The sequence below is a fragment of the Borostomias antarcticus genome (genome assembly GCF_949987555.1).
Source record: "Borostomias antarcticus genome assembly, chromosome: 11".
Lineage (NCBI taxonomy): Eukaryota > Metazoa > Chordata > Actinopteri > Stomiiformes > Stomiidae > Borostomias > Borostomias antarcticus.
This window is the reverse complement of record NC_140244.1, coordinates 12,428,828-12,447,548: the sequence shown is the minus strand read 5'-3', so window position 1 is coordinate 12,447,548 and position 18,721 is coordinate 12,428,828. Positions and strand designations below refer to the sequence as shown.

Sequence of the window (18,721 nt, the reverse complement as noted above, 5' to 3'; positions counted from 1 at the left end):
TGTAAACGTTAGTTATCTATATACATGGTTGTGTAAACGTTACAGCCGATGAAAAGTATGAAACTGCCGATCACAATTGTGCATATAGTCTGTAACTGGCTAAGCTAGCTAATAATTATAATAATTGGAGAGCTCTGTAAAGACGGTGAAACGGTAGCCACGGTCGCCTCCACTGTTGAAAACCTGAAGCTGCCGAAAACTGCAAGTCACCGTCGTAGAGAGCGCTCGTGCATCTGCAGCTCTCGTATCGCGCGCTCACGAGATTCCGGTTCACTCACTGCATGATGGCCGAGGGAGGCGGACCCGAGTCGGGTAACGCGGCAGACTCCGATCCGGAGCCGGTAGCCGCTCAGATACCGACACCTTCAAACGAAAGTCAAAAGCAGAGTATTGGAACTCTCCTCAAAACAACTCTTCGAAAGGGCGACGAATGGTGAGATTCGCCTGCGAGGTGTTTATAATCTAGCTAGCGTAGGTGGCTAGCTGGCTACCTTAGCTAACGTTAGCTCGCTAGCCATGAATGTCAAGGGAGGCTAGCTAACGTTAGCTGCTCACAGCCCGTTCTGGTGCTGTGGTTGGGAGTAGCTTGGAGGGACATCCGATAGTCTAGCTAGCTAACTTAGCCAACTAGGCCATTCACTAAAGGCTAGCCAAACCGGTTCCCACTGATCAGGAAATAGATTGATTTGTGCATTTGGTCAACACATGCGAACACGCTAGCTAGATATGTAACTAGCTAAAACGGTGACTGTTATCTACGATTTGACTGCTTGATAGCCAGAGCTAGCTATCGCAGACGCCACATTTACCCCAAACTAGTCCAGTATACAGTGTAGTAGTTGCTAGCTAACATTACGAGAGTTAGCTAACGTTAGCTAGCTAGCTCCGAAATGACGAGGAGTGAGCCGTAGCAGGCCCATGCTCAATGTGAAAGTGGAAATGACTGCGAGCTAGCTGGGTAATGCTGTCATAAACCAGCTAGCTAGCTCACTAACGTAGTGCTTTGTCATTGGAACTGGAGGAAGCCCAGCAGCAACTTAACTGTGTTGCCTGGGTGTGCCTATAGTTTGACAGACATTATTTTAGCAAAATTGTCAGATACAGATACAGATTATATTACTAAGCGAATTCAGAATAATGTTTTAAGTGAATATTAATCAATGGGATTGATCTATCCATCTAGCTGGTTATCCTACAACAACGGCCCTTGACAGCTTGCAGTGTGTTGTGTTCTAATCTGCCTAAATAAACAAGGGTCAACATCTTGCGTGGTGTGAAGACTCGACCTCAAGTTAACAGAAAGTGGTGTACCATAAAAAGTTTTACTCCTGGACTGTGGGAAATCCTGCTAACAAGCTGATGCAGTGGAGGAGATTCCTAAATTACTTGAGACGAGATTAAGACACCCTGGCCCGTTGTTACTATATCTGCAATTGTGGCCTAGAGCACAAGACGGGATGTTTTGTAGGTGTTGCATAAATGTTGCTGGATTGGCTATTTCTCCAAACACACTGTAGTGTGTGAAGACACAATCTACATCTCCCTGCACAGCGTAGCCGGGATCCTGCGGTCAAATGTACACTGCTGCTAAGGTCACCAACGGTGCTTCTGTTTTTACAGGTTCCTAATTGACAGCAGGTGGTTTAAACAGTGGAAGAAGTATGTGGGCTTCGACAGCTGGGATACGTACAATGTTGGAGAGCACAGTCTCTATCCAGGACCCATTGACAACTCGGGTTTGTTCTCAGGTAAAAGGCTGGGCAAAATAACTCACCTCAGCACATTGTGACAAAACGTCACACACTATGGAAAGATTTTATTGTTTTCTGTGTGTGTGTGTTGTCTATTGTCTGCCTCCCTATCAACAAGATTTCAATCCTTGTACAAACATTATTATGGTTAGGAACGGCATCCGTAAAGTCCTTACATAGACCCCTATGAAGTCCTGTCGTGACCCCTCCCGTCTCTGTCCCCCAGACCATGAGAGCCAGGTCCTGAAGGAGCACCTTATAGACGAACTGGACTATGTGCTGGTCCCCACCGAGGCCTGGAGCAAGCTGGTCAGCTGGTACGGATGCCTTGAGGGCCAGTGGCCGATCGTTAGGAAGGTGAGGCTGAGAAAAAGAGAACCATGTTTCTGTTTTCACCACAGGTGCTCTTGTCGTCCACAGACTTGCGTTCCCCTTCGTTCTCGTAGTCCATTCTGTCTGTCACCCCTAGGTGGTGGAGCATGGCATGTTCGTCAAGCACTGTAAAGTGGAGGTCTACCTGTTGGAGCTCAACTTGTGTGAGAATGACAACATAGACAATGTGGTGACGCGCCACTTCAGCAAAGCTGACACCATCGGTGAGAGACTGTCCTCTGCAGGCATGGAGACGGGTTTGATACTAACGCTTATCTGGTTTAACTGAGCTGTAAGGAATAGTGCTTGATGTCTAATATGCAAACAGGGCCTTATACGGTTCATTGTAAGTCTTTAATCTAGATATCATCCTCTGACTCAATTAGATTTATTAACCAGGTAGTTTTACACATATTAGGAATTTGTTTTGGTCAGTTTGTGCATAACACTGATGGGTAGACCACGTTAGACAGGGCGCCAGGACTAGACGGGACAGTGCAAATGAGCAGTGCAAAATACAACATACAAAAGGGTGTGTGATGAGTCTATATACAGTATGTGTGAAGTGTTAATGTGTGTGTGATGTTTTTATATATGCAGTGTGTGTGCTTTTGTGATGTCTGTGTGTGCAGTGCGAGCCTATGCACAGTGCAGTCAGCAGGTTATTGTTGTGACAGCTGTGACATGTGATTGGCTGGATGTTGACAGCTGTGACATGTGATTGGCTGGATGTTGACAGCGGTGACATGTGATTGGCTGGATGTTGCCTCCACAGACACCATAGAGAAGGAGATGAGGTCTCTGTTCCAGATCCCGTCTGGCCGGGAGACGCGACTGTGGAACAAGTACATGAGCAACACCTACGAGCAGCTGAACAAGCCTGACTCCACCGTGCAGGATGCAGGCCTGTTCCAGGGCCAGGTAGAGAACACGCAGCATAGCGTGCACACACACACAGGCACACACACACACACACACACAGGCACACATACACACACACACACACAGGCACACGCACACACACACACACACACACACACAGGCACACACACATACACACCCACACACACACACACAGGCACACACACACACAAACATACACACACACAGGCACACACACATACACACACACAGGCACGCACACACACACACAAACATGCACACACACAATACACACACACACACAGGCACTCACACACACACAAACACACACACAGTCAGCTCACTACTCGGCCTTCCGATTTGACCTTTGCTTCCCTGTAAACAACTCGGCACTAAATGGTAAATGGACTGCATTTATATAGTGCTTTGTGATGTTGCCGTACCCTCACTTATGGTGTGTGATGATGATGAGTGCTGGCCTGAGTGATTTGAGTATTCCCCTCTTCGCTTGCTTGGTTCGTATTCAGAGCTCAATTCAGTAATCAGAGCTTGTTTTTTTGTTTGCAACAAATTTTTTCAAAAGTAGCTACAGTACATTTTTTCAGCAAATTACTTTTAGATACTGTATAGGCCTAGCAGTTGATAGAAAAATAGTAAAAGTAGAAATGAAAAGCTCATTTAGGATGAACGTAAACGCAATCCATGTAGCTTCACCTCAGAGCGACATTAAACCATGAAGCAAATCGCAGGCAAAAGAAAAAGTCTAACGTCTAGTCGTCTACTAGCATATAGATGCTATGAGACTGTAGTTCTGTATGCCACCAGGCTTCATATAGGACAGACGAGTATCTTGAATACTATCACGCGTATACTCTCGATCACGTTAGCCAGGCTCTCACTGTCTCTGCCAACGCACCACAACACCATCACCGTAGCTGCTGAGGTCAGCGAGCGGCGGCTCAGTCCCAGTGACTCTGTTCTTCCTGGCTGCTTTCCCACAGGTGCTGGTGATCGAACGTAGGAACGAGGACGGCACATGGCCCAGACAAGCTTCCCATCCAAAGTAAGTCAATACCTGGCTCCTGGCCCTCACCACTGCTCTGGTCTAAGGTGACTAAATGTTTAACAATGTATCTAGTGCACATCAAGTTATGTGATGTGTGTGCACTATGTTCCTGTTGTGAAAGAAGATATACTTTAATAATCCCAGTGGGGTGAATTTTGGGTTCCAGCAGTGGAAAAGGTTCATCAGCAGCAGGAGCAATTATGGCTCCATTAATAAATCTTTACTTAATTATTTCCAGCTATAGAATGGAAAAGATAAAACATGTTTGTATGTAAAACGGCGTTAAGTGTGTGCTGTGTATTTCTGTGCCTGTGTGCAGATCCAGCACAGCCACCTCCAGGAGTTTCACCACCTCCCCAAAGCTCTCCTCCAACTCCTCAGCAACCATCTCCTCCACCGTCACCAACGGGGACAGCAGCAGCAACTCTGGCTACACACTGAACAACACCTCCTCCTCCTCCTCCTCCTCCGGCAACAGGCACGCTCACACCTACACACTGAACAACACCTCCTCCTCCTGCAACAGGCACGCTCACACCTACACACTGAACAACACCACCTCCTCCTCCGGCAACAGGCATGCTCACACCTACACACTGACCAACACCTCCTCCTCCTCCTTCAACAGGCACGCTCACACCTACACACTGACCAACACCTCCTCCTCCTCCTTCAACAGGCACGCTCACACCTACACACTGACCAACACCTCCTCCTCCTCCTCCTCCTCCTTCAACAGGCATGCTCACACCTACACACTGAACAACACCTCCTCCTCCTCCTCCTCCTGCAACAGGCACGCTCACACCTACACACTGACCAACACCTCCTCCTCCTCCTTCAACAGGCACGCTCACACCTACACACTGACCAACACCTCCTCCTCCTCCTCCTTCAACAGGCACGCTCACACCTACACACTGAACAACACCTCCTCCTCCTCCTCCTCCTGCAACAGGCACGCTCACACCTACACACTGCCCAACACCTCCTCCTCCTCCTGCAACAGGCACGCTCACACCTACACACTGACCAACACCTCCTCCTCCTCCTGCAACAGGCACGCTCACACCTACACACTGACCAACACCTCCTCCTCCTCCTTCAACAGGCACGCTCACACCTACACACTGACCAACACCTCCTCCTCCTCCTGCAACAGGCACGCTCACACCTACACACTGCCCAACACCTCCTCCTCCTGCAACAGGCACGCTCACACCTACACACTGACCAACACCTCCTCCTGCAACAGGCACGCTCACACCTACACACTGACCAACACCTCCTCCTCCTCCGGCAACAGGCACGCTCACACCTACACACTGACCAACACCTCCTCCTCCTCCTCCTCCTTCAACAGGCACGCTCACACCTACACACTGACCAACACCTCCTCCTCCTCCTCCTCCTTCAACAGGCACGCTTACACCTACACACTGACCAACACCTCCTCCTCCAGTAACAGGCACGCTCACACCTCACCTTGCGGAGCTGCATCATACATCTGATGCTATGCTGGGCTCATTAGGCTGCATTACATTAGAACTCGGAGATCGCAATTTGCGACTTGCTACTAGGATAAAACGGTCAATTCAGAGTTACTATTCGCAAACTCTGGTAATGATTTCTCAGTCACCAATTGACGTAATTTCGACATGACCACACACATCGTTAAGTCTAACCCGTTGGCTAAAAGAAGTCAATAGAAAGTTTGTACAGGTGTCTCACTAGCTAACTGTTGGCTTGCCACAAGGTTTACTTAGTTTCACACTGATCAAAACAGTTGTTGTGTTTCTGTAAAGGTAGAGTAGCTAACAGTTAAGCCGAATGTACACTGCGATAAAACCCTGAGGTCGTAAGGTGGTCATGGGTTGTCGCAGACAATCGTAGCTCATCGTATGCAAAATCGGGACTCGCAAGTCGCACAGTGTGAGAAGGGCAAGTCGCGCAGTGTGAAAAGGTGTACGACCTGCGATTCATTGCTACGACGTTCTACGATGAGGCTACGACCTCCCGACAAAATATCTGGCATGTCAGATATTTTCGTCGTAGATCGCAGATCACATAGAAGTTCAGCCAAGATGATTCGGGGGCGTAATCGGGGCTGACAGAGATCGTATAGTGTGAATACAAATGGCATAGTGTGAATACACACGTCGTATGGTCTTGAGACAGAGTCCCGGTCGTACAGTAGGAAGGGATCCCGATCTAAGATTGTTTCAATCGTACAGTGTACAGAAGGCTTTAGTGTAAGTGACTGGCTAGCCAGCTAACTAGGCAGCTCTGATCTCCAGGTTTGTAGCTCGGATGCACATAGGTCGGAGATGACATACTTGCCACTGCCAACCAAGAACGAACGCAGCATTATATCAGATGTGAAGCTATGCTAATAGCACCGCTGGATTTAATCATCATATGCTAAGCTAATGTCACTGAGTGATGATGGTTAGCCGGGAGTTTGCCGTCCCGTTTGGCGTCCCGTTTGGCAGCCGGCTGACTGTCACATTGCTCCTTGTCTGTGATTGGCTGAGCCTGTGAGTGACAGCCGCTCTGCTCCGACAGGTTGGGGGGCTACAACTCCTACAGCTCCTCGTACAACTACAGAGAGTCCGCCTCACAACCGGGCCTGTGTGGGCTCAGCAACCTGGGAAACACCTGCTTCATGAACTCTGCCCTCCAGGTACAGAACTCAAACGCACACACACACAGACACACACACACACACACACACACACACACACACACACACACACACACACACACACACACACAGTACGGTTGTATTCAAGGACCTTCTATCTCCCACCCGTTGTCACAGTGCCTGAGCAACGCGTCGTCCCTGACGGAGTACTTCCTGGATGACCAGTACGAGGCAGAGATCAACCGGGAGAATCCACTGGGAATGCGGGGGGAGATCGCCGAGGCCTACGCCGACCTGGTCAAGCAGATGTGGATGAGCCGCAGCAGCTACGTCGCCCCCCGCACCTTCAAAGTGAGCCGCGCCACCGGACGAGGGACGAGTTTCAGACGAGCGAATGTTCGAGCGGCCGCGTTGATTTTTAACGCTCTCCTGGCCCCCCCCCCCTCCCCCCCTCTCTCTCTCTCTCCAGACCCAGGTGGGCCGCTTCGCTCCCCAGTTCTCAGGCTACCAGCAGCAGGACTCTCAGGAGCTGCTGGCCTTCCTGCTGGACGGCCTCCATGAAGACCTGAACCGCGTCAAGAAGAAGCCCTACCTGGCCGTGAGGGACGCAGAGGGACGCCCAGACGAGGTACCACACACGCACACACACACACACACACGCGCACGCACACACGCACACATATACACACACATACACGCACGCACACAAATACACACACACACATACCTACACACACACATACACACACACACGCACACATATACACACGCACACATGTACACGCACACACACACATACCTACACACACACACACACACACACATACCTACACACACATACACACACACACATACCTACACACATGCACACACACACACACACACACACACACACACATACATACATACACACACATACCTACGCACACACACACATGCACACACATACATACATACATACATACATACATACATACATACATACACACACACTCTCTCTCTCATACTTTCATTACTCTAGATACAGATGAGTCTGACTCTGTGACTTTGATGACTCCAGAATGTAGTGTCTCTAGAATTAGAATCCGTTTATTGCCATTGTAGTTTTTCAACATACAACATTGGACAGGATGTAGGGATGAGACAGGACAGGACAGAGACAGGACAGAGACGGGACAGGGCAGAGACAGGACAGGGCAGAGACAGGACAGGGCAGAGACGGGACAGGGCAGAGACAGGACAGGGCAGAGACGGGACAGGGCAGAGACGGGACAGGGCAGAGACGGGACAGGACAGGGCAGAGACGGGACAGGGCAGAGACGGGACAGGGCAGAGACGGGACAGGGCAGAGACGGGACAGGGCAGAGACGGGACAGGGCAGAGACGGGACAGGGCAGAGACGGGACAGGGCAGAGACGGGACAGGGCAGAGACGGGACAGGACAGGGCAGAGACGGGACAGGACAGGGCAGAGACGGGACAGGGCAGAGACGGGACAGGGCAGAGACGGGACAGGGCAGAGATGGGACAGGACAGGGCAGAGACTGGACAGGACAGGGCAGAGACTGGACAGGACAGGGCAGAGACAGGGCAGAGACGGGACAGGGCAGAGACGGGACAGGGCAGAGACGGGACAGGGCAGGGACGGGACAGGGCAGAGACGGGACAGGGCAGAGACGGGACAGGGCAGAGACGGGGCAGGGCAGAGACGGGGCAGGGCAGAGACGGGGCAGGGCAGAGACGGGGCAGGGCAGAGACGGGACAGGGCAGAGACGGGACAGGGCAGAGACAGGACAGGGCAGAGACAGGACAGTGAAACGGGCCGAGTACAAAATGCTAGTGCAAAAAAAGGATGAGCTAAGAGAGAAGAACAATATACAAAAGTAGTGCAGTCAGTGATATATAGTGAGTATGCAGAGTGTAGTGTGTGTGTGTGTGTGTGTGTGCGTGCGTGCATGCGTGCGTGCGCAGCTCGATGTGTGCGTCCCCCGGTTTAACCCTGTTTGTTTTTCGATGGACAGATTGTCGCCAAGGAAGCCTGGACTAACCACCGCTTGCGTAACGACTCCATCATAGTGGACATATTCCACGGCCTCTTCAAGTCCACCCTGGTGTGTCCCGAGTGCTCCAAGGTCTCGGTGACCTTCGACCCCTTCTGCTACCTCACTCTGCCCCTGCCCATGAAAAAGGACCGCACCATGGAGGTGTTCCTGGTCCGCTCGGACCCCCAGTCCCGGCCCACCCAGGTATGGTGACCTCAGCCTTCCCTTCTGTTAGGAACCTGTTATCAAAACAACCCAGAGTAGCTAGTCTCCTTCGCTAAGCTGCACAGCTGACCCGTCTTTGTGTGAGCGGTGCTTTACGCTCTGCATCCTGGATGTCAGGATAGCCCAGTTCATGAAGGGAACCTGAACTCTCCCCCCCCCCCCCCCGTCTCTCTCTCTCTCTCACAGTACCGAGTGGTGGTTCCTAAACTGGGCACGGTGACAGACCTGTGCAGCGCCTTGTCCAGACTCTCTGGAATCCCTGCGGAGAACGTGAGAGCTTTGCCCTTTTACCCGCTACCAATGTAAACCTTTCTGCTGAGTGGAGATCATTGTCTCCGTCAGCCACTCTGCTTGGGCGTACAGCTGTGCTGTACAGTCGACCAGAGACCATGAGGCCATACTCTCCACAGTCCTTATATGGCTTCCTTTGACAGTCGTATAAGGTGATCCAAGCGCAGAGGAGTGGGTCTCAGGCCGTCTTTGTTGTGTCTCCAGATGGTGGTGGCTGACGTTTACAATCACAGGTTCCACAAGATCTACCGGAGAGACGACGGCCTCAACCAGATCATGGAGAAAGACGACATCTTTGTGTGAGCCTCGTCCCTCCCCTCGCACGTCACCGGATAACATGAAGCAGAATGAGTCGGTGTGTGTGACATCCGTGTGTGTGTGTGGTGTGTGGTGTGTGTGTCCGTGCAGGTACGAGGTGCAGGAGGAGGACAGTGAGAGGATGAACCTGCCCGTCTACTTCAGGGAGCGTCACTCCAAGCACACGGGCGGGTCCACGGGCACCATGCTGTTCGGCCAGCCGCTGCTCATCACCGTGCCCAGACACAGCCTGGCGGCCGAGGCGCTCTACCAGAAGGTTCTGGAGCGGATCGGGTGAGTGGGTCTATCTGACCGTGCTGCGGTCGTTAGCCACCGCCGCCCCTAACACTGACCCAACGCTGACCCAATACTAACCCTGTCGTCGTGCGTCCGGTCCTAGGCGCTACGTGAAGCGCACGTCGAGTCCGTGCGGCCAGGGGAGGGCGTCGGCCTCGGCCAGCTGCAGCCAGGCCTCGGAGAGCGCGGCGGCGACATCCAATCACAACGCGGGCCTGGGCGGGTGCGGCAGCCCGCTGTCGGACGGAGCGTCCTGCAGCGCCAGCTCCAGCAACGGCAGCAGCCACTCAGGGACCTGCCACGGCCCCAACGGAGTGTCTGAGAGTACGTAACCCAACACTGAACCAACACTGACCCAGCGCTGACCCAACACTGAACCAACACTGACCCAGCGCTAACCCAACGCTGACCCAACGCTGACCCAACGCTGACCCAACGCTGACCCAGCGCTGACCCAACGCTGACCCAACGCTGACCCAACACTGACCCAACGCTGACCCAGCGCTAACCCAACACTGACCCAACGCTGACCCAACACTGACCCAGTGCTGACCCAACGCTGACCCAACGCTGACCCAACACTGACCCAGTGCTGACCCAACGCTGACCCAACGCTGACCCAACACTGACCCAGCGCTAACCCAACGCTGACCCAGTGCTGACCCAGTGCTGACCCAACGCTGACCCAACACTGACCCAGCGCTAACCCAACACTGAGCACTGGAGCGGCCTTATCCTCTGTATTCCCTCTTTATATGTTGGCTCTAATAACACTGCTGCCCTATAGAGAAGCTGATTACACTGTACTGTAAGTGCCAGAGCAGACTGGTCATTGGCTGGTGAGAGCAGACTGGTCATTGGCTGGTGAGAGCAGACTGGTCATTGGCTGGTGAGAGGCAGAGGGACTGACATCTCTTAGGTTCAGACTTTATTGGTCACATGTAAATGGGACAGTGTACAATGTACAGAGAAATGTTACTGCCGGCTTCGTGATGTGCTTTTAAAAAATTACAAATAATTACAAATTACATCCAACTATACAAATAAAGGTACAGGCATGGATGAATTTTGTACATGCTAGAAATATAAATAATCCCGTCTTTGTGTTGTGTAGGCGAGGAGGAGGCCATGGATCACCAGGTGAGCCCGGAGCCAGAGAACGGCCAGTCGGAGGAGGGCGAGGAGGAGGAGGAGGAGGAGGAGGGAGGGGCCTCTGACCTGGAGAACGGCCCTAAGAACGGCGGCAGCGCGGCCAAGCAGAGCTCCTCCTCGTCCAGCAGCCCGGCCAGACTGTTCTCCTTCAGCATGGTCAACTCCTACGGCACCGCCAACATCAGCCCCCTGCCTTGTGACGGAAACATCCTCAAACTCAACAGTCAGTATCCACGTCTAGTACGCACATCAAACCTTCTAGTACGCACATTAAACCTTCTAGTACGCACATTAAACCTTCTAGTACGCACATTAAGCTTTCTAGTACGCACATTAAACCTTCTAGTACGCACATTAAACCTTCTAGTACGCACATTAAGCTTTCTAGTACGCACATTAAACCTTCTAGTACGCACATTAAACCTTCTAGTACGCACATTAAACCCACGTTTACAAGGTTTCCTAGATTTTCTCCGGGATCAATAAAATATCCATCTGTCTGTCTGCCTGTCCATCCATCCTAATCTAATCTATTTGACCTCTATCTAATCTATATCTAAACTAATCTATCTAATCTCTATCTAATCTATCTAAACCAGGTCCTAGTATCTATCGTAGATGAAGTCATAGGAGGTGCTTTGTTGAAGGGCCGTGTTAGTTTTAGTCTGGGCTTATGTTTTGTTCAGGAAACCAGCCCTAGATCTGGGATGGGCTCTCGGATGTTCAGGCGTGTTAATGATCAGAGACGCTGCTGACCCAAGCTGTTTTCAGACCTGTGTTTAAGCATGACTGTTCCGCGTGTGTCACTTCCTACCCGCTGTAAACGTGCGAGTTGAGAGTGGACCTGAGCTGCTTCTCTCTTATCTCCGCAGCACATTCCACCGTGGCGATCGACTGGGACTCGGACACCAAGAAACTGTGTTATGATGACCAGGAGGCTGAGGTCAGCAGTCCAACTCCATTTCTATTTTGTTTTTTCTTTTATCTGAAGTGTGTCAGAGGTCTCACCTATGCACAGCATGTCTGACTTAGTCCTCTGTTTGTGACCGTTTTTGATTGTGTGTGTGTGTGTGTGTGTGTGTGTGTGTGTGTGTGTGTGTTCAGGCCTATGAAAAGCACGAGAGCATGCTGCACAGTCTTCAGAAAAAGTCGACGGTAGCCCTGACGGAGTGCATCGAGCTCTTCACCACCATGGAGACGTTGGGAGAGCATGACCCCTGGTGAGCGCGCGCAACCAGCCACTTCCTGAATAACAAACCACTTCCTGAATAACAAACACACCGTAGAGATGAAAAACGAATCCTCTTTTCTGCGATAACTCACTGAAAATTAGGGCTGCCCCCTGAAAGTCGACGCGTCGAAGCATCAGTCGGAGACCCTTAAGTCGACAGAGATTCTTTAAGTCGATTTCTGCTCCACTGTCAAGGACTAGGAGGTGGACTAAGATCAAGGACAGGCCAATCATTCGTTTTAGACCTAGGCTATTACCGTAGCTATTTGTTGGGCTGTAAAATAAGAGTTAAGACTGATATAGCAGAGGGAAGAAGGCAGGGAGCCCCTCTCCCCTCCGCTAAGCGTGTAGCCTAGCCTAGCCTACTATGCGCCAGCAATCACGTGCATTTCCCAAATGGAATATCACACTGCTTTCCTAAATCAATCTTCTTGTATATCCAATGGTAAAAATAGGGTCTCCCATAGACAGCTTGAGCTCTAACGTCTGTGAAAATGCTTTAGTGACAGCCAAAACATTTCCTTGTTGACTGCTGCCCAACGTATGAGCCGATTCGCGCAAGCATTCAAATGCGCAGTTGAGGAGACTATCGTCAAATTGCCCAACCCTAATGTAGGATATGTGAAACTGTATAAAAACATGGGGCATCCGAAGTAGATGGACAATGCTAGATGATTCATGTTTAACAAGAAAACAGGTGTATTTTATTGTGCAGCCTGCAATTTTGAGTTGAAAGTTTCACAGCTCTCCCGACTCCGGCGGTACCCCTCAGCCTAGACATATGGGGGGGAACGAATCTCCCGACATGTCACAAAATGGATATGAAGACAAAATGTTTAAGATATTGATAACCTGTCTATTAATTATCTCGATTATTAGTGGTCCAAACTATGGACAATGCAAGAAAGAGGGATGGGCTGCACTTCCTGGAAACAAGCTATCAAACACATTCGGAGGCAGCGGAGAGGATTTTAGAGGAGCGGAAATATGAGCAAGGCTAATAATTTATTTTGAAACTTTATTCTACTTTTTTGTTCAACGGAAAATAATAAACACCAATCAAGGTAAAATAGCCCAATAAAGGCTATTCAAGCATAACCTAAATGGACGAAAGTTCGTTCAGAAAAAGATTGAACAAAACGAAGCATCCCTCCATCTTATTCCACAAACCGATAGCCAGGCTATTCTAGCTATTTAAAATGCTGTAATTATGTAACTGTCATTCTCGTTGATTTCAAATACCCTAACCTACTCAGAAATGTGCCTTGGCAACAATTGATTGTTTCTATAGGCTACCAATATAGGCCTAACCAAAATAATCACGGAAACTTGATGTCAAGTGATTTTCTGATAGCCAGGAGAAAGAGAAAAAACACATCGACGATTCGACGCGTCGCTTTGAACACCAAGTCTGAGTCGAATCACAAAATCCTGAGTCGAAGACAGCCCTACTGAAAATAGACTGATATTTGTTTCTTTGCCTCTGGGCTCTGATGGGGCTCTTTAAGATAACTGTAAGCCATTTTATGTGTCTGAAAGATTGGCCCAATGCGGTCCCTAATTGTTCTACATAAGTAGTACTTGGTAGTGTTTTTTGTATGTAAACACCAGAAACGCCCTCTTATTCACACAGGTATTGTCCCACCTGTAAGAAGCACCAACAGGCCACCAAGAAGTTTGACCTGTGGTCACTTCCTCGCATCCTCGTTGTTCACCTGAAACGCTTCTCCTACAACCGCTGCTGGAGAGACAAGCTGGACACCGTGGTGGACTTCCCCATCAGGTAAACGGCCTCCAAACCTTCCTCCCCAAACTTTCAATGCTGCCTTTGGTTCTGTAACTTTAACCTCTTCAACTGCTTATTTGTCCTTTTTGAAATTATTTTTCACTTCAAAATGATGATTTACTTTGAGGGTTGAATAGGGTCATCTCGACTCTTTGGAGAGGGCTTTTTTCATCCAAAGTAGTAGCATGTCCTGTGCACTAGGAGGTGCTGTTTTGCAAGGTAGTTTAACAAATGTTGAGACACTGGGTGGTTTGTCAGGTTGAGGTGGAAGTCATGTTCACGTTTTACAGAACTGGGCCTCAACGGTTAAAACCTGTAACAGGAAACTAATGTCAAAGCTCTCATAGGTAGAAAAGAACACACTCATAGTAGTAGAGTTGGATCTAGTTTGAAAGGGTAATTCCACTTGATACAAAGACTCTTTTCAACTTGGCTGGAGCCATTTAAATGTCTTTTGAATTAGCTTTTAAAAAATGTTTATAAACCACAAATGTGCAACACTGTGGTACTGCGTCAGCTCAGTGGTGAGTAGGTAGGTAGGTGAGTGAGTGAGCGAGTCTGTCCCACAGTCACCTTTTGCTCCTTGGCCCCTATTGAATCACATTTCCCAACAGGAACTTGGAAGCAGAAGTGTATATTCCCAAGACTCAAACCCTGCTTGTAATAGATGACTCATGCTCACAGAGGACAGAGTCTTGTATTGTCCCCTGTTCTACCTAGCTCTCTGACCTGGGTGGGTGTGCCATTAAGTAGGGATGAAACGGTTACCGCTTTCACAGTAAACCACGGTGAAAATTCCCGATGGTTAGTATTACCGTTTCAAAATTAATTATCATTAAAACCGTGTCCGATTACAGTGCTTTGAATAACCACGGTAAATAGGCTACCATAGACATACAGTCCGACGTCATTCCCAGTTTCGACTTCAGAGGAAATGACACGCTTACGCACCAACTTCTTTTAAGAAAAGTTGTTGAAATTATTGTGTATCAGTACTTTTTAAACATTTTCAGCATTTATTTATTTTATTTTTTTAAAATAGTGGTATAATACCGATAACTGCAGTAATTTTGGTCACTATAATCGTGGTAAAATAATTTAAAATGGCTACCCGAATTGCAAAAAACAATTTTTTAAAAACATTTAGAGGTAATATTTATTAAAATAGCTACAGTACCACTGCAAGTACAGTTTTAAGATCAGCTAATAAAATCATTTAAAACAGCTACAGGCAGGTAATGGATGACTATTAAGCATAATCCTAAAATATCCAAAAGGTACATAAGTATTCAGGTTTAAGTCACTTTTCAGGAGATTCTAGTTGACTGCGCTGATACTGAAGCAGTTTTACCAGGATCAGTCCACTCCTGGCACCAGCTACCTGAAGAAGCAGCCAGCTTGTCACTAGAACCAGTTGAACAAGGCCCACGTTCCAGTGTAGCATAGATGAGATGTATGAAAGGTAATGATCAGATCAGGGCTCTGTTGGTGCCAACTCTTTCTGTGTCACAGAGACAAGAAATAGAATAGTATCAGGCTAATTCTGTTATGTTTGCTTCTGTACACATGACACACAAACATTCTTGAATGTGTGGATGTTTTGCTCTGTGGTGTCTGATCTTCTCTCTCCCCCTCAGGGACCTGAACATGTCTGAGTGTGATCTTCTCTCTCCTACTCAGGGACCTGAACATGTCTGAGTGTGATCTTCTCTCTCCTACTCAGGGACCTGAACATGTCTGAGTGTGATCTTCTCTCTCCCCCTCAGGGACCTGAACATGTCTGAGTGTGATCTTCTCTCCCCCTCAGGGACCTGAACATGTCTGAGTGTGATCTTCTGTCTCCCCCTCAGGGACCTGAACATGTCTGAGTGTGATCTTCTCTCTCCCCCTCAGGGACCTGAACATGTCTGAGTGTGATCTTCTCTCTCCCCCTCAGGGACCTGAACATGTCTGAGTGTGATCTTCTCTCTCCCCCTCAGGGACCTGAACATGTCTGAGTGTGATCTTCTCTCTCCTACTCAGGGACCTGAACATGTCTGAGTGTGATCTTCTGTCTCCCCCTCAGGGACCTGAACATGTCTGAGTGTGATCTTCTCTCTCCCCCTCAGGGACCTGAACATGTCTGAGTGTGATCTTCTCTCTCCCCCTCAGGGACCTGAACATGTCTGAGTGTGATCTTCTGTCTCCCCAGGGACCTGAACATGTCTGAGTGTGATCTTCTCTCTCCTACTCAGGGACCTGAACATGTCTGAGTGTGATCTTCTGTCTCCTCAGGAACCTGAACATGTCTGAGTGTGATCTTCTGTCTCCTACTCAGGGACCTGAACATGTCTGAGTGTGATCTTCTCTCTCCCCCTCAGGGACCTGAACATGTCTGAGTGTGATCTTCTCTCTCCCCCTCAGGGACCTGAACATGTCTGAGTGTGATCTTCTCTCTCCTACTCAGGGACCTGAACATGTCTGAGTGTGATCTTCTGTCTCCTCAGGAACCTGAACATGTCTGAGTGTGATCTTCTCTCTCCCCAGGGACCTGAACATGTCTGAGTTTGTGTGCGACCCCAAGGCCGGCCCCTACATCTATGACCTCATCGCTGTCTCCAACCACTATGGAGGAATGGGTGGAGGCCACTGTGAGTGTTCACTACCCACAATCCTCTATGTCCGCAACGCTTCACTTACATACACTTCTCTCTCCCCTTCGCCACCCTGGCAATGCAACTTCCTCATAGTTCAAATAACAGTTGACAAGGGGGAACAACTAGATAACCTCAACCACAGAGGCCTTGTGTCACGGTATTGCATGTTTCATGTCGTTAACACGGCGACGTCTCGTTAGCTCCTGGTGTTCAGTGTGCAACTGCTGGTCTGTGTGTTTGGTTTCTGGTCTGGTACAGCTCAGCTATTCAAACCTGTATTCACTGATAAAGTATTTATTTTCCATTCTGTTACCAAGGAAACCGTTTGTAATCAACCCCACGTTGTTTAAACTGTTGGTGGTTCCCTCTTAACGATATGCTCTGTCAACTTTGATATCAACATGTTTACTATCAACATGTTTACACTGTAGTCAGACAATATCAAACTAGTATATCTCTTCCATTCACCAGGCCAGAGTAGTATCTTATTTTTCTGGGTTTTTGTTCATTTTATGTCTATTTTTATGTGAAGGACTCTGTGTATGTAAATTCTCTGCTGTAAAGCACTTTAATCTATGGTTTTAACCTGATTTGAGTGTATGTATTCTATGGTTTTAACCTGGTTTGAGTGGATGTATTCTATGGTTTTAACCTGGTTTGAGTGGATGTATTCTATGGTTTTAACCTGGTTTGAGTGGATGTATTCTATGGTTTTAACCTGGTTTGAGTGGATGTATTCTATGGTTTTAACCTGGTTTGAGTGGATGTATTCTATGGTTTTAACCTGGTTTGAGTGGATGTATTCTATGGTTCTTCTAACCTGGTGTAACCCTATGTATTGTGTATGTATTATATGGTTTAACCTGGTTTGAGTGTGTATGGTTCTAACCTGGTCTAACCCGGCTCCATTGTGTTTGTGAACAGATACGGCCTACGGCATGAACAAAGCCGACTCAAAGTGGCATTACTTTGATGATAGCAGCGTTTCAGCCGCCTCTGAGGATCAGATAGTGGTGAGTGTGTGTGTGTGTGTGTGTGTGTGTGTGTGTGTGTGTGTGTGTGTCACTTGTTTATGCTCAAACAGCTTTCCAGCAAGGGATGCATCTGAACCACCTCCAGGCTTATCTGTTGTTCCCTGTCTAGGATGCGCTTAATGAATAATGTTAGCGGCGACCAGCCGACTGGTGTCGGGTTTCTCCAGTGTAATCCTGTCTGTCTCTCTCGCTCTCTCGTTCTCTCTCTCGCGCCCTCTCTCGCTCTCTTTCTCTCTTTCTCTCTCGCTCTCTCTCTCTCCCTCTCTCTCTCGGCCTGCAGACGAAAGCGGCCTACGTGCTGTTCTACCAACGCCGGGACGTGGACGACCCCGCCTCCTCCAAGCCGCAGCTCGCCACCTCCACGGCCGCAGCCCCCGAGACCGCCGACGATCACATGGACACCAACTGAGGAGCGGCTAGCACTAGAGGCTAAAGGCTCAGAGACACGCACTGAAGCAGAAATGACGACGCTTTGACGGGCGCGCACGCACACACACACACACACACACACACACCCGAGCTACTTCAGTGACAATGAGACTTGGCAGAGTCGTTAGTATTATTAACCTCTTCCCTCTCTCCCTCCCACCTACACACACATTGTGTTATGTTTCATTGATCTCATACTTCGTCACCAAGAGCCGAAAGCCTTGTCTGTCAGACGCTTGAGCCCAGAGACTTCCAGCTCGGACCCGGAAGCCTGCTGATGTGTGAACTTAGTTTACTAGTTTTGGAGATGAAAACAAAAGCAAGAGGAATATAAAAAGGCAAGTATCCTCTCACTGGACAAATAAGAATGTTAGAAGTGCCCGAAAAAAAAGCATAGTTATAAACGCAAACTTTTCTGTTTTACACTAGAAAAGTCCGAAATAAACGAAAAGCCAAATGCACATCTTGTTGTCAACCAAAGCGTTCCAAGTTGTACACAGTAAAAAAAAAAAAAAGAAAAAAAAAAAAGTACAAACTGTTTTCTTGAGAGAGGGAGAGGGAGGGGGGGGGTTGGGCAGTATGAGGGA

The 18,721-nt window shown here is 48.9% G+C and overlaps 1 protein-coding gene across 1 annotated transcript; it reads left to right on the top strand.

The window, feature by feature from the left end:
* Window positions 1–281: 281 nt before the first annotated feature.
* Window positions 282–18,611, top strand: usp4 (ubiquitin specific peptidase 4 (proto-oncogene); the record flags this gene model as incomplete). Its single annotated transcript, XM_084445813.1, has 22 exons — window positions 282–433; window positions 1,621–1,748; window positions 1,978–2,108; window positions 2,221–2,347; window positions 2,899–3,044; window positions 4,007–4,068; window positions 4,391–4,549; window positions 6,637–6,754; window positions 6,893–7,066; window positions 7,185–7,343; window positions 8,736–8,960; window positions 9,168–9,251; window positions 9,477–9,571; window positions 9,681–9,863; window positions 9,970–10,190; window positions 10,981–11,241; window positions 11,891–11,961; window positions 12,123–12,238; window positions 13,883–14,032; window positions 16,562–16,665; window positions 17,596–17,684; window positions 17,986–18,611. 22 exons carry the CDS (start codon window positions 282–284, stop codon window positions 18,112–18,114), a joined length of 3,084 nt encoding a protein of 1,027 aa, XP_084301939.1. The 3' UTR covers window positions 18,115–18,611.
* Between the last annotated feature and the right edge of the window lie 110 nt (window positions 18,612–18,721).